Genomic DNA, 17014 nt, shown 5'->3' on the forward strand with positions numbered 1-17014 from the left:
CATCCACATTGCTATATCTACATGGCTTACTCTACTCGAGTAGAGTAAGCCATGTATATCTATGTCATTTAGATTAAAGCCCCTTACACCGATCTCTGTCTCTCATAATTTGCCACGTACCGCAATGCGGCCGCATAATTCACCTTTTACCGGATAATTATGCAAAATATGGTTTTTATCGTGAATTTATGACCATTCATTGTATGAAGAATAATGAAACCGAAAAAGTCTGATGACGTTCCCAAATACGTGACAGTGACTTCCCTTTAACTTTAACTTTGACAGCCAGGGATTGACTTTTTAAGAGAGGTCCCATTTTTCAACCCCGCTAAGCTGCTCCTGTCTCCACATTGGGATCAACTTGAGAGCCTCACAAAGCTGAAAACTGTACCCGAGGAGGAGATCAAGAGGTACACCTGGCAGCTTGGGCCCCTCACGGTGAAGAACTCCATCACCTCTTCTGTTGACGTGCCACATTTTTGGCAATCCATTTCTGATGAAGTGCCCGCTTTGGCTGCTTGTGCCAAGTGGTACATATACACCACGATCAACAGCGCTGATGCTGAGCGCAGCTTTTCTGTTTACAATCTGATATTGTCAGACAGGCGCAGGAGTCTTAGCACAACGTCTCTGCGACATCTAGCTTTTCTGTGCTACAACAAAAAATTAAGTTTTGAATTTGCGTTGTAGTTCTTTAATTTTGAATTGGTTAAATGTAAATAAAGCAATGGAAAACTTAGACAGCGATGTATTACTTTTTTCTTGTTTTGCATAATTTGTAATTTCCCTTGCATAATTTGCCTTTTTCCCCCCCCCCTGCATAATTTGGGATATTTTTTTGCATATTTCCGGGGGTCCAGATCATCATTTTCTTCTTCTTGCTTTCTTCTCAGTATATTTAATTGTATAAACTAAAATGAATTTAACAGCTTCAAAAAAGAACAAAATACCAAACATGGAACGTGCTTCTACAGAGAGGACTTGCCTGTGATTTGGAAGGTCCCAGGTTCGTACTCCTGTCATCAATCTGTTTTTTTAGTAATACATTTATTTCTTCATTTTTTTTTTTTATTGTTGACTGAAGTAGGGTTTGAGCCCGAAACGTTCCGTGTTTCATATTTTGTTCCTTCTTGAAACCGTTATATTCATTTTTGTTTATTACTTTTTCTAGCTCACTTCCCTTTGACATGCTTTATTATACATTTCTTCAGGAGGAAACCAACCCAAAATGAAATGACAGAAAACTACACTTCTGGAATTGGAGGGTTATGCTTTGACTTAAATATACCTACATTCCATCTTCTGTCTGCTCTCGGATTTGAAATGACCATGATGCATTCCACTGTCACCACCACCTTTCAGTCTCGAAACAACCATATAGTGCTGATTGCCAAAAATCTCGTACAGGAAGGAGATAGGTATCTTGTTGATATTGGCTGTGGTCATCCAACTTTCAAATTACTGAATCTTGACTTTGAGAAAGAATCACCTGTTTACGTTAGTTCTTATTTAGAATATAAATATATCAAATACGAAGGAAAGCTGTTGAGAATGCATCGGAAAGGTGATCCGTTGGTAGCCAGGGGGGTGCAGGAAAATTCAGAAATTGAGTTTTGGATTGATGGATGGAGAAGGTTTTATTCTGTTGATTTGGATGTGGAGACCAAAGATCCAAAACAGTTTGACGAAGATCACAAAATAGTCTACACAAACCACACAGCGTCATCATTTCACTTGTCACATAAAGTCATCATATTCCCAGATGGGATAGCCACCATGGTGATTAATGACAAGACATTTATGGATGTTGATGGTAAGAGGCAATTCTAAGTTGTTGTTTTTTTAAGCTTTCAAGAGCAAGGGGGGAGGTGGGGGGGGGGGGGGGGGAGGAAGTAGTTAAGGGATTGCACTGTGATCTGGAATGTCCCAGGTTTGAACCCCTCTTCAGGCACTTTCGTTTTTTGGGGCGGCTCTTTTTAACCATTCATTTATTTTTTTCACTTTATTTCTTTTTCCCATCTTCAGACATTTTAGCTCCAAGATAGTAAAATTCATCCACGTTTTCTATCTCATCTTCCGTTTGATGAGTTCTTTTTGTTTTACAATTGTTCTCATTGTTTTTGTTTTGACTAAGTTTATCTTTAAGCCCATCTTCAGGGATTGTTGGTGATCTGTGTTAATGTTTCCATGTCCTGAAATTTTTGTGACAGGAGAACAATGTCATCTGCAAAATCCAGATCTTCCAACATCTCTGAAAAAGTCCATCTGATTCCTGTTTTGGTTCCATTAATCGATCCTTTTAATTACGGTACCCAATTGAGTGCCAATAGGAAGAGAAATGGTGATAACACACAGCCCTGTTTTACACCAGTCTCTATATGAAAGTTTTCTGAGAGTCCTTGTTTGCAAATTACTTTTGCCTTGATTTCAGTACATTGCATTTTTACAATGTTTTCTATCTTTTGGGGCAGGCCATAGTGTCTCATGATGTAATGCCTGGTGATGAATGCTGTCAAATGCTTTTTCAAAGTCTTAAGAAATTTGCATATAGAGTTGCGTTGCATTCATTGCTCTGTTCAATGATTTGCCTTGATGAGAAAATATGGTCGGAGCCAGACTGTCCTTTTCAAAAGCCTGTCGTTTTCTTAATTGTGATTCTATACTTTATACATGCGTTATAGGGGTATCCTGGTGAAGACTTTGCACGTGATTGAGAGGAGCATTATTCCCCTCCAATTTCCGCATTCAGAAAGGTTGCCCTTTTTGGGAAGTTTTACTATAAGACCTGTGCACCATTCAGTTGGCATTGTCTCAGCATTCCAGATATATCTTCAAACATTCTTCTAAGCAATTCCAGGGTGAATTTGTCATGGGCTATGAACAGTTCTGATGTAATTTGATCTTCTTCTCCAGCTTTCTCATTGTTTAGGGAGTGTATTGCAATTTAAATTTCTGTGAATTTTGGGGACTGTTTACTTTTTTTTTTGTAGCACTTTTCCCAAATCTTTTTGATGCTCTCCATATTGTCTCAGTCCTGTGGGTTTTTGCACCACTATCTCTTTTTTCAGCACAATATTATATACAAATGAATTGCCGTTATTATCTTATGGTGTATAATTCATATATCCAAATACCCTATCCAAACAAATTGAACATTTTTAGAAAGAGTATCACTTTTATCCTATGCTAAAAATATGTTCCTGGCTCAATTATGGCGCAAATGACAGAATTTAAGAACCCCCCTCCCTCCCGGTATTTCTAGAAAAAACTCCTGCTGATCACAGAATTGGGTAGATTGGAGTAGCAAATAAAAAGAGTTGAAAATTCCATTTTATCTTAAAATTTGGGCATTTCTGATTGTAAATGGTATGCAAAATTGGCATTTCTACATGCAAAATTTACAAATTTTAATGCTAAATTTCAAGATATTATTTTTCAAAAAGCTTCATGGAGAGAATTTTTTTGCAAGTGAATGAAATGAATTATAAAAGTTTTCAACACAGCTTGTAGAATAGCGTAATTTTGAATGTAAAGTTTTATTCGTTTTTACAAATACTTTAAATACCATGCAATTTCCTTTTCTATTTTTGATGTTTTATTTTAATTTTTCAGGAGAGCTTGTGATCACGCCAATACAGGGAGGAGATGACGCTATCAAGTCAAAAATCAAAGAGATATGTCCTGCGATTCCTGAAGACTTAATCCTTAAGTCTTTAACTCATTGGAGACAGTCTTCAAGCACCAAGAATTAACACTGTTGATGAATTTTTTTATATATATTTAGGAGAATCTTACTTACTTACTTACTTATCCGAACCAGCGACCACCTGAGCTCTAGCCCTTCGGTCTTGTGCCATGACGTAGAAGTTAGACGTCTTTTATAGTTGTTCCAGGTGACTATAAAGTGTGTTACTGATGCTTGGATTTGGTGGGAGGAATGTGCATCTCAGGTCTTCAAGAGGTTAACATTCAAGCAAGTGGAGAATCAACATTCGTATCTGCCTTCAAAAGGCCCCAAATCTCCTTCGAATGTCCCAATTTTTTTTCTGTATTACACTTTGTACACTGTTTCATGCATTGAACTACGTTTTCCTTGAACTGTTTTTCATGTCGAGGAGTTTGAATAAATTTTGCTCAAGTGTATTCGCCTTATTATGAGTACTTTCAAAACTGTTTAGAATACTCTGGGGGTTTTTTTTGTTGTTTTTTTCTAACATATACACAAATCGGAGCCTTTAGCAGTTCAGTCCCTTGTATTGTAACAAAAGCAATCCATATTTGATGTGGTCACTGTTGAGATAGATTACAAAACTCTGGAACTCCTGTTCTGGCTTTTTGCACTCGCTATCTCACTGACTCAGGTGTGAATGGGTACCTGGCTTTAGGCGGTGGCGGATATTGTAAATGTGTTGGTAAAGAAAGGATATCTAATAGATGACTTTTTCTGTCTAAAATGGAGATTTGGTTCCATTTGTCCCACTGGGTGAATAAGAAATGCATTATGAAAGAAGCGGTTTGAGAATAATAAGTCCTTGTAGATGCCCTATATCAATGTTCAAATTTATTTATTTTATTCAGGTGTAACGAAATTGAATAAAAGAATGTACTTTGTTCAGAAATAAGCTGAATTCGGAATTGACAAAACTCTCTGTGCACATTTTAATAGATCAGTCTTGTAGAGCGTCATTGTTTTTTGCATTATCGCATGGGCAGAAATGCTTGGAAATGTGACTTAGGAAAGATTGATAAAACTGTGAAAAAGGCAGGTCGATACACAGATGCCATTTATAAAGTAATTACATGACGGGTTCTGTTTCAACAGACGAAATAATAGTATCATCAGGGTATAAATCCTTCCCCTCTCAAAGTGTGCGAAGCCAAATGATAATGTGAATTTATCCCTGAACAGAATTATCCTAGAAATTACACTAACCCCTGGACTCAAATAATTGATAACCATGTTAATATAAGCTGTCCCTACAGGAAAAGCAAACAATATACACCTTTAATAACTAGAAGGAAAAAAAAAAAGACTACAACAGAGATCTCAAATCAAAACATCGAAAGCCACTAAAAACTGACGTCATCGAAGTCTGCATATATGAAGACAACAATTATTATTATTAGCATTAATGATCAGTGGCGGCTGGTACTAGTAATAGTGGGCAGGGTGGGCAAAGCTCAGTCTGTTTGTATTTTTTAAAGTTTCAAGCTGATTTACCACATCTGGAAAGCTCTTAATTTCCTCACGTCAAAATAAGCTGATAAAACTTCGATCTGTTTCTTCGGATTCTTCAAGCTTTGATTAATTTAGGTGTGTATCAGATATATCGTGAATCATCACGCACTCCACAATCCACAAAACAGGATACGCTCCTGCTAATTTTACCCCCACTTTTCCCACGCTCTCACCTCCATAATAGGCTTCAACAGTCGTGAGGTCACTTCCCTCGTAATGACACATAGTAACTGGTTCTAAACTATCGGAACAATGGCATAACAGTGTAACCAGAGGAGGAATAGAAAACGGTTGGGGCTACCTGAAGCCTGTGATCATCCATTGTATTGTTCCCATACGAAGTCTCTCCATTTTCACTCTTTCGTTAGTGTTAGTATCCAGAGGAGGAAAACATTATAAATCTGATCATGATTTGACTTTTATACATTCTGATCACATGACATGTCAAAAAGTTCTCACCAGCATGAAGAACAAAAGTACCGATTTTCTTTGTTTAGTAGAACCAAGTTGCTCATTGCTGGGCGGACGTGACATCAGACTATTGAATCCTATTATTCGGAATTAGTTTAAATAGGAAACAGGTGTAGATTCCAAGAGCACACTATCGGTTTACTTAGTTTGAGATCAGCTAAAAGTCTCATCCATAAAGGCTCCATACACGCCCGGATATGATCCTGGTCCAGACCCCGATCAGGCAAACCGGGGTGAAAACGCAATGTGTGTGGCCAAATACCTGGCCGATAAACCAAGGTACGGTCCATCGCTCGCAAAGCCCGCTTTGCTTAATATTTTTCTCGGCGATCGGGGGGGCGTGGCAGTATAAAAAATTGGACAATTTTTTTCGGATTTTCGTTGTTTTGACGTCAGATTCGTGATCAGCGTCGAATTTACAATAGGTTTGATACCAAGAACTATGTTTTTACTCCAAAAATTGATGAAATTAGAAATAAAATTTAATTAATATTGAGGTTATGTGGCCGACAGAACAGTGCTCCTCCCTGTTTTGTGGTATGACTCTCGCTTCCAGATCGGAAGGTTCAGGTTTCGAGACCCGCTCTGCGTTGCGCAGAGTTGAGTCCTTGGAAAATGCTCTTTACTCACATTTTCTCACCGTACTCAGGTGTAAAATGAGTACATGGCCGTTCGTTGAATTTGTTAGGAAAAAATGTCACATCGCCTGACAGGCGTCATGTCTCGTCTTTCAAGTTTAATATTGCTGTTGCCTTGGGACCCCTTGTAAAGCGCTTTGAGCACGTGGATATTGCGCCAAATAAATGCTGTGTTATTATTTTTTTTAAATAATATTTTTATAAATGTTGCGCCAGGAAGAGGTAGATGGCAAAAGTTTCGTTCTTGATCATCGTAAAATTTATAAAGGATTTCATACAAAATAAAAAATAGTTTTCATAATTTTCAATGTAATGATATAATAATATGCCAGTTCTTTTTTTTTTTTTTTCCTCCTCACCCGTTGACGCGACATGACGGTCGACCTTGACACTGGGATTGGCAGATGCCAAAAAGCCTTGACTACGTGATGACAGGGGTGGGCATTGTAACCCTGAATTATACTCTACAAACAACGCCCCCCCCCCCCCCCCCAAAAAAAAAAAAAAAAAAAGAGCTGTGTGCGTGTGTGTGGTGGCGGTGGTGGTTGGGGGGGGGGGGGGGGGGGGGGTGCGAATGCGAGTAGTCCCGAGGAGTACCCGTTTCACCTGCCACGGGAACACTGTCGATTTGTTTTATAAATAATAATAATAATAATAATGACGATAAATAACAAATCTTTATTGTCCACAAAATTGAAAAATTTCCGTGGTCTACGTTGCTTTTAAACTTAAATCGGATTGCAAATGTATGGATGTTATGCGTATTGGAAAAATACTCACGACATCTCCATCGGGGTATAACATATTAACACACAAAACTGCAAACGCGAACGTTCATTGTCTGATTGATATAACTTAGTGATAAGTTAATTATAAAATGCTGTCTAAAAGCAATAACAACGGGTTGACTAACGTCCGATTCATTCCTTCTATTGATGCTCTGTGTTAAATTAAAATACTCACAAAGTCCGCCAGCCAGAAATATCACTCCAGCCCAAAGATCTACATGGAATCTTGAACGTTATAGTCTGATATATTTTAATGAGAACTAATCATAAAAATGGGTGTCTAAAAACAATAACAATGAGATGAGTGACGTCAATTTGGTTCCTTCTATAAATATCCAAGAACTTTACTCACTCCATCCGCTCTCTCCTCCTTCAATACATATGAATCTATTCTCTCATCACTTTTTTTGTGCGGCTATGCATGTGATCTTGTGAAATGACACTCGCCTTTGGATCGGACGGTACTGGATTCGAGTCCCGCTCTGAGTGGCGCATAATTGAGTCCTTGGAAAAGGCTCTTTACTCGCATTCTCTCACCTTGTTCACTGTTAAAATGAGTACCTCGCTGTTTACAGCGTCGTCTCTGTCGGGAAACAATTGCAATATCGCTTAACAGTCATGTCTCGTCTAACATGTTTTTATGTTGGCCAAAGACCCTTATAAAGTGATTTGAGCACCTTTATTGAATATAGCGGTATATATAGCGCAAGTAAATTTTTCTCTCTTTCTCTTTCTCTCTCTCTCTCTCTCTCTCTCTCTCTCTCTCTCTCTCTTCTCTCTCTCTCTCTCTCTCTCTCTCTCTCTCTATAGCTATTGCTACATATGATGGGAATATCTTGGACGGTTATTGATGCTATGAGTTTAGGTAAAATGCTCACAACATCCACCAGTCGGAAATAACGTACCGTCACACAAAACTACAAGTAACCTTGAACGTTAAAAGTCTGATTGATATAATTTAGTGAGAACTAATTACCAAAATGACTGCCTTAATACAATAACAAAGAGTGGAATGATGTCAATTTCGTTCCTTCAACAGTCTAATTGATATAATTTAGTGAGAAGTAATCACTATTGTGCGCAAGACGAAAGATAGAATAACAGACAGTAACTGGGATCGTAGCCTCACTATTAATTAAAATTTATTTCTAATTTCACCAATTTTTGGAGTAAACACACAGTTCTTAGTATCAAACCTATTGTAAATTTGACGCTGATCACGAATCCGACGTGAAAACAGCGAAAATCCGAAAAAAATTGTCCACTTTTTTATACTGCCACGCCCCCGATCGCCGATCGCCTAAAAAAAATATCTCCCCGTATGTGGGCAAAAATCATCTGCGATAAACGCAGGGATCGGGTCACAGCGATAGGTCATCCGTCCCGCTACCAGCGGATGTCGGCGTCTATGGGGGGCTATAGACAAGCACAGGTCCCCACTAAGAGAAAGACACTCAAATGTTTATAAATCATATAATATAAGTAAAAGTAAAAGAAAAAATAATACAAAACAGATGATTTACAAGGACAAAAATATAATATCCCAAATCTAACTACACATTTAACTACTTCCCTCCAAGCCGGTCTGGACCACGGCAAACCAAGTATTTTTCATTCCAAGACAAAGGCAGAAAGCAAGTTGAAAAATAGATATAGGGGGATAGAAGACACAGTCCCTACCTCCCTGTCCACTATGGGAGGTCAGGACCCCACCCAGGTATAGGGGGAAAGAAGACACAGTAAGTGACCTCCCTGTCCACTATGGGAGGTTAGGAATCCCACCCAGGTATAGGGGGAAAGAAGACACAGTAAGTGACCTCCCTGCCCACTATGGGAGGTCAGGAACCCCAGCCAGGTATAGGGGGATAGAAGACACAGTAAGTGACCTCCCTGCCAAATATGGAGGTCAGGAACCCCACCCAGGTATAGGGGGATAGAAGACACAGTATGTACCTCCTGCCCACTATGGGAGGTCAGGAACCCCACCCAGGTATAGGGGGATAGAAGACACAGTAAGTGACCTCCCTGCCAAATATGGGAGGTCAGGAACCCCACCCAGGTATAGGGGGATAGAAGACACAGTAAGTGACCTCCCTGCCTACTATGGGAGGTCAGGAACCCCACCCAGGTATAGGGGGATAGAAGACACAGTAAGTGACCTCCCTGCCAAATATAGAGGTCAGGAACTTCACCCAGCATGGGGGGGGGGGGGGTCAAATGACCCCACAAAGTAACAACTTAAAAAAAAACACAAATTATACCCGTATGATTAAAACATGTCTTTTTTATACCGTAACTTATATAATATATAAACATTGTTATCAATAGGCTTTAACAGTCGTGACGTCATTTCCCTCATAATGACGCATAGTAACTTAGTAACTGGTTGTAGACTATCGGAACAATAGCAGACGCCCTAATGAAATACGTCTCCGACGAGCATAAAAGTGTATCCAGAGGAGAAAAACATTATAAATCTGATCATGTTTGGACTTTTATACATTCCGATCACATGACATGTGAAAATGTTCTATTCTAGCCAGCATGAAGAATAAAAAGTAGCGATTTTCTTTGTTTAGAACCAAGTTGCTCGTTGCTGGGCGGACGTGACATCAGACTATTGAATCCTATTTAGGCCATGAAAGATAATCCAGAGTTTAATGATATTTCTAGGATAATACGGTCCAGGGATAAAATGATGACAGTTTCATTTGACTTAACACGCCCCCCCCCCCCCCCCCCCCCATGTCATCACTTGTCAACATTGAAAAGGCCCCCTCCCTCCCCTTTTAACTTCCAAATGATAAAGCAATATATATTATGACACCTCCTTTATGTTTTTGTTTGTTTTTAAGGGTTTTACGGCGCTTACAACACATTTAGGTTATAGCTATATCAGCGCCAGTAAAAAGGAAGATTATGGGATAGTAAAGAGTTCTAGAATTACAATTAAAGCATCCAAGAAAAAGTAAGACAAAGGGGAACTGGGAACAAATAGGGATCAGATGTAGATTCCAAGAGCATACCACCAATGTACTTAGTTTGAGATCACCTATAAGTCTCATCCGGACACAAGCACAAAATCCAACAAAGAGGAATACACTCAAATGCTTACATTATAGATTCAAAATAAATATAATAATACATAACAGAGAGATGATTTACAAGGAAAAAAAATACCATCTCCCAAAACAATAACTATGCATTTGACTGTTTCCCTCCCAGCTAGGACTCCGGCCAGGGCCAGGACAAAACCAAGTAATCTCATTCCAAGACCAAGACAGAGAGCATGTTGGAAAACAGATATAAGGGGATAGAAGACACAGTATGTACCCCCCCCCCCCCCCCCACCTGCCCACTATGGGAGGTCAGGAACCCCACCAAGCTTTCCCCCCCCCCCCCCCCCCCCCCCCTTTCAATTCCAAATGATAAAGCAATATATATTATGACCCTCCTTACGTATCCCTTACGTACTCGTCTTGGCCCAAGGTCTTCTATTCTATATAGAGGGCCTTGCCACAACCCAACTGCTGGAAAGGTCAGGGTCAAATCATGTGTCAGATTGTATACAATTTTGTGGATAGACATCATTCACACAAAAAAAATATCCAAAAATAAATAAAAATAACAACAATTCAAGTTCAAGATCGTGAAAAAATATAAATTTATTTAAATAAGTAGGCAAGGTTATATTTCTTGTAGATTATTGAAAAACATCTTAGTTGCGCTAGTGAACACAAACAAAGTGGTTATAGCATGTAAAATTGCTTTAGCAGAATTTAAATATACTGAATAATATGTAAATTATAAATTTAACTAAAGTTGTTATTACGAAGATAAAGACTAAATTAAAGTCTAAATCACTTTGTATTGTGTAATTTAAAATCAGTTTGTTTGGAGGGGTTTTACAGCGCTTGCGACACGGTTAGACGATATGTTTTTGTTTTGTTTTTAAGGGTTTTACGGCGCTTGCAACACATTTAGGTTATATCAGCGCCAGTAAAAAGGAAGAAAATGGGATAGTAAAAAGTTCTAGAATTACAATTAAAGCATCAAAGAACTGAGAACAAATAGGGATCAGATGTAGATTCCAAGAGCATACCATCAATGTACTTAGTTTGAGATCACCAATAAGTCTCACAAGCATATATATATATATATATATATATGAAAAAAACATTGTACAATAGAGAGAAAAAATGTAAAATAAAAATCTGTTGAAAACATGATAATGGCAATGAATTATACACATTCAGTCAATAACTGTTTCATCCCTTTCAATGAATTGGAATGTTATTTAAATGGAAATATCTTTGAAAGACTGAAATTTGGGTAAATAATGATGCTTGGCACTTTTCAATTTCAAACAATACGTCATTTCCCTCCTAATGACGCATAGTAACTTAGTAACTGGTTCTAAACTATCGGAATAATGGCAGACGCCCTTATGAAATATTTCTCCACGAGCACAAAAGTGTATCCAGAGAAGAAAAACATTATAAATCTGATCATGTTTTAAATTTTATACATTCTGATCACATGACATGTGAAAAAGTTCTTGCCAACATGCAGAATAAAAAGTACCAATTTTCTTTGTTTAGAACCACACTGGGCGACGTGACATCAGACTATTGAATCCAATTGCAAACCTCAGAACAGTGCAACATATAATATAACTGACCCCGCGATTTTATGTGTTGGAAAATGAAAAATATGCGTCAAGATTAAGTGAATATATCAAAGTGACAAATTGGGAGCTGGTTCTGTAAAAAAAAAAAAAAAAAGAAAACATCCCAAAATTGGGCCTACGTCGAATGCGGATCAAACCAAAGACCTCCTGATTACGTGTGGGATATAAGATACAACAAGTACCGCCATGCCCACTATGGGAGGCCAGGAACCCCACCCAGATACAGGGGGATAGAAGATACAACAAGTACCGCCATGCCCACTATGGGAGGCCAGGAACCCCACCCAGATACAGGGGGATAGAATACACAGCAAGTACCTCCATGCCCACTATGGGAGGCCAGGAACCCCACCCAGATACAGGGGGATAGAATTCACAGCAAGTACCTCCCTGTCTATTATGGGAGGTCAGAAACCCCACCCAGATACAGGAGGATAGAATAGACAGCAAGTACCTCCCTGTCTATTATGGGAGGTCAAAAACCCCACCCAGAAACAGGGGGATAGAATACACAGCAAGTACCTCCCTGTCTATTTTGGGAGGTCAGAAACCCCACCCAGATACAGGGGGATAGAATACACAGCAAGTACCTCCCTGTCTATTATGGGAGGTCAGAAACCCCACCCAGATACAGGGGGATAGAATTCACAGCAAGTACCTCCCTGTCTATTATGGGAGGTCAGAAACCCCACCCAGATACAGGAGGATAGAATAGACAGCAAGTACCTCCTTGTCTATTATGGGAGGTCAGAAACCCCACCCAGATACAGGAGGATAGAATAGACAGCAAGTACCTCCTTGTCTATTATGGGAAGTCAGAAACCCCACCCAGATACAGGAGGATAGAATACACAGCAACTACCTCCTTGTCTATTATGGGAGGTCAGAAACCCCACCCAGATACAGGAGGATAGAATACACAGCAACTACCTCCCTGTCTATTATGGGATGTCAGAAACGCCACCCAGTGTAAGGTAGTAAATCTGAATGGCAATCAGAAGTCGAGACTGGCTGATTTTTTTAGATGCTTTTTCTTTTTCTTGTATTTTCTTTCTTGCTTTATGTCTGCTACTGTTTCATACACACTTTTTCAGATTTTTTATATTAACTCACTCAACTCTAACACCGACGTAGTATAGCCGGGGCTACTTTTACCCCATGTCTATTTATTATTACATTTTTCTGAGACAAATTATAGGCGTAGTATCAAAGCTAATGTTCTTAATTTTTACATGTTAATGGTAGTTGAATAAAACTATCTATGCACATGCTCATTTTTAATACTTTTTTTCTAATCATGAATAGTAGCAAAAATCTCTAGGATTGAGTTAAGTTAATATACATGTAAAATAAAAATTTTTAAATAAAAAAAAGGAAAATATGCAAATTACTCATCCTACTAACCATAGCAAAAAAAAAACGTAATAAAATCGCTTACGTGTTCAACAAAAATTGGAAAGGAAAAGATAATAAATACCTGCATACATTCAAAGCAAACATTTGAGAAGTGACATTTTACGTCAAGATTTGTAGCAGACATCCATAACCTCAAATTCAAGCATTTACGGACAAAACCTCAAATTTCAGGAGCATTTATGGACAAAACTCAAATTTCAGGATCGGAACATTTTACAGACAAAACCTCAAATTTCAGGAACATTTTGCGGACAAAACCTCAAATTTCAGGAACATTTTACGGACAAAACCTCAAATTTCAGGAGCATTTTACAGACAAAATCTCAAATTTCAGGAACATTTTACAGACAAAACCTCAAATTTCAGGAACATTTACGGACAAAACCTCGATTTTTCTTGAAAAATCCACCCGGCAATAGTAAAGTCTTAAAAGAACAATATAAGACATTGGATATCAAGAGGATGCCATGGTTACATGTGCCCACTAGAGGTAATAGCTCAAATAAATCATTTGAGTACAAAAACAAGCCTTAGAATCGCGAAATAAAACACTATAAACTTACATGGATAATAGGATAAATAAATAAGATAAATAAAAAAAATTGAGCTTTTATATAGAGCAATATCAACAAAACATGCTCAAAGCGCTTTACAAGGGGTCCTTGGCCAACAGCAATAATTAACATGTAGGACAAGACATGACGCCTGTGAGGCAATTCGTCAAAAATAAATAAATAAATAAATAATGTAAAAAATTAATAAATATGTGGCATGCAATGAAAAATTAAAATAAGATAAATTAATAAAATTAAAACTAATTGTATACAATATAAAATAGCTTAAATTACTCCTAGATAAGAATTTCTGATCGCACACTTTGAAAGGGGAAGGATTTCTGCCTTCAAGATATTATTTCGTCTGTTGAAACAGAACAGCTCATGTAATTACTTTATAAATGGTATTTGTATATCGACCTGCCTTTTTCACAGTTTTATCAACCTTTCCTAAGTCACATTTCCAAGCATTTCTGCCCATGCGATAATGCAAAAAACAATGATGCTCTAAGAGACTGATCTATTAAAATGTGCACAGAGAGTTTTGTCAATTCCGAATTCAGCTTATTTCTGAACAAAGTACAATCTTTTATTCAATTTCGTTACACCTGAATAAAATAAATAAATTTGAACATTGATATAGGGCATCTACAAGGACTTATTATTCTCAAACCGCTTCTTTCATAATGCATTTCTTATTCACCCAGTGGGACAAATGGAACCAAATCTCCATTTTAGACAGAAAAAGTCGTCTATTAGATATCCTTTCTTTACCAGCACTCTTACAATATCCACCACTGCCTAAAGCCAGGTACTCATTTACACCTGAGTCGGTGGGATAATGAGTGCAAAAAGCCTTACTCAAAGACAGAACAGGAGGTTTTGTCATCTATCTCACCAGTGACCACATCAAATATGGCTTGCTTTTGTTACAATACAAGGGACTGAACTGCTAAAGGCTCCGATTTGTGTATATGTTAGAAAAAAACAACAACAACCCCCCCCCCCCCCCACGAGTAATCTAATCAGTTTTGAAAGTACTCATAATAAGGCGAATACACTTGAGCAAAATTTCTTCAAACTCCTCAAGACATGAAAAACAGTTCAAGGAAAACGTAGTTCAATGAAACTGTGTACAAAGTGTAATACAGAAAAAAAAATTGGGACATTCGAAGGAGATCTGGGGCCTTTTGAAGGCAGATACGAATGTTGTTTCTCCTAAATATATAAAAAAAATCATCAACAGTGTTAATTCTTGGTGCTTGAAGACTGTCTCCAATGAGTTAAAGACTTAAGGATTAAGTCTTCAGGAATAGCAGGACATATCTCTTTGATTTTTGACTTGATAGCGTCATCTCCTCCCTGTATTGGCGTGATCACAAGCTCTCCTGAAAAATTAAAATAAAACATCAAAAATAGAAAAGGAGATTGTGCAGTATTTAAAATATTTGTAAAAACGAATAAAACTTTACATTCAAAATTAAGTTATTCTACAAGCTGTGTTGAAAACTATAATAAATTCATGACATTCACTTGCAAAAAAATTCTCTCCATGAAGTTTTTGCAAAATGATATCTTGAAATTTAGCATTAAAATTTGCAAATTTTGCATGTAGAAATGCCAATGTTGCATACCATTTACAATCAGAAATGCCCAAATTTTAAGATAAAATGAAATTTTCAACTCTTTTTATTTTTTTCCTTGCACTTGTTACTCCAATATACCCAATTCTGCGGTCAGCAGGAGTTTTTTCTAGAAATATCGAGGGGGGGGGGGGGTTCCTTAAATACCATCTAAACTGACTTCCATCTCGTATATATATACAGCTCTGTCTCAAGTCAGGGGAGCTACCTACAAGGGTTCGTGGGACTTATTTCGTCTTGAAACAGGGGCACAGTCCATTATGCGCTTGATCTAATTAAACCAGCTGTTTGTAATCGTCTGCTACCACACATCGGGGGGCTGGATTGCTGCCATTATCAGGCCCCATTCTCTAGGCGTTGTTGCCAGCATTCCCGACACTATATGCATGGACTTGCAAAATTTTACATCTACCTTCTCAATGCTCTTGCTTCTACCCAACACTGGAGTGCAATACTCTGTGGTGGAATAGCATAGTGCCATGACAGAAGCCTTCATAAGCCCTTAGTTAGCACCCCAAGTTGTTCACGGCCTGCCCTGATATGAGATGGAATGGGAGACCCAACTGAAATCCCGAACGGCTTGGGATCTCATTATACAACCATGTTTAGGACCTCATCAATGCTGGTGGAGAACAATTAGATTTATAATTAATTGAGTACAATTCCTATTTATCATTAAGTCGGTGATAAGCTTGTAGTGGGGAGCAGTACAGCGAGGTTTCCCTATATAACTAAAATTACCGAATTTTACTTTTCATTACATCCAATGTATAAACTGTATCTGAATAATGTATATCTATTTTATCTAACCTTTTCTTCTCATTCATTAAAAGACATTATGAATGATGTTTGTTTTTTGGGAGTTTTACATTTCTTGTTACACATTTGGGTCATTTCAGCATCAGTAAAAAGGACAATGAAAGAGGAAAAGTTGTGGATCTGAAGCTAAAAACACAAAAAATCAAGACAAAGGCTAACTAGTTCAAAAAGGGAACAGAAGATTCCACGAGCAATCTATTAACGGCCTATTTGACAATACCCAAAAGTCCCATCCAGGCACAAGAAAGAACCACATGATGAAGGATTTCCTCAAATGTGTACACCTTCCAGATCACAGTGCAATCCCTTAACCCTCTCCATACCAACTATAGGAAAATCGTCACATTCTCATTCATTATGATACAACCAACATTCTTCTTATTAAAATTTCTCTTGTTCACCATAAAATTTTAAGAAAATGAACAGTGTGTTGTAGAGCATGGTTTGCTAAAGAAATTATTTATCGCAAGAAGATACTACTATTGTGTTTGAGTGATAAATAATATTTTTGTGTGTGTTAGTTGGGTGTGAAGTTTTGGAGAAAATCCGGAAAATGGCTGGTAAGAGAGAGTTAACCCCCCCCCCCCCCCCCCCTTCTTATGAAAGCTAAAAAAAAAACCCAATAGAATTTCCTCTTACCATCAATATCCATAAATGTCTTGTCATTAATCACCATGGCAGCTATCCCATTTGGGAAGATCACAGCTCTAAGTGACAAGTGGAACGGTGATGCTTTGGGATTTGTGTAGACTATTT

General features: G+C 38.0%; 2 protein-coding genes across 7 annotated transcripts in view; one reads left to right on the forward strand and one right to left on the reverse strand.

The window, feature by feature from the left end:
* The window catches only part of LOC144980282 (uncharacterized), a 7139-nt gene extending 2998 nt beyond the window's left edge, over window positions 1–4141 (forward strand). For all 4 annotated transcript variants that reach the window (XM_078927920.1, XM_078927917.1, XM_078927919.1 and 1 more), the window contains exons 3-4: window positions 1212–1813; window positions 3613–4141. In XM_078927920.1, the coding sequence (XP_078784046.1) occupies window positions 1212–1813; window positions 3613–3752 (742 nt within the window). In that variant the 3' untranslated portion in view covers window positions 3753–4141. The remainder of the gene's footprint in view (window positions 1–1211; window positions 1814–3612) is intronic.
* Window positions 4142–10776: 6635 nt separating this feature from the next.
* Window positions 10777–17014, reverse strand: part of LOC144980285 (uncharacterized) — a 23195-nt gene continuing 16957 nt past the window's right edge. For all 3 annotated transcript variants that reach the window (XM_078927925.1, XM_078927926.1, XM_078927927.1), the window contains 2 exons: window positions 16898–17014; window positions 10777–15184 (listed from right to left, as the gene is read on the reverse strand). The exon at window positions 16898–17014 is cut by the window's right edge and continues 485 nt beyond it. In XM_078927925.1, the coding sequence (XP_078784051.1) occupies window positions 15045–15184; window positions 16898–17014 (257 nt within the window). In that variant the 3' untranslated portion in view covers window positions 10777–15044. The remainder of the gene's footprint in view (window positions 15185–16897) is intronic.

This window comes from Berghia stephanieae, chromosome 9 (genome assembly GCF_034508935.2).
Source record: "Berghia stephanieae isolate SIO BIC M18660-M18661 chromosome 9, UCSD_Bste_1.3, whole genome shotgun sequence".
Classification (NCBI taxonomy): domain Eukaryota; kingdom Metazoa; phylum Mollusca; class Gastropoda; order Nudibranchia; family Aeolidiidae; genus Berghia; species Berghia stephanieae.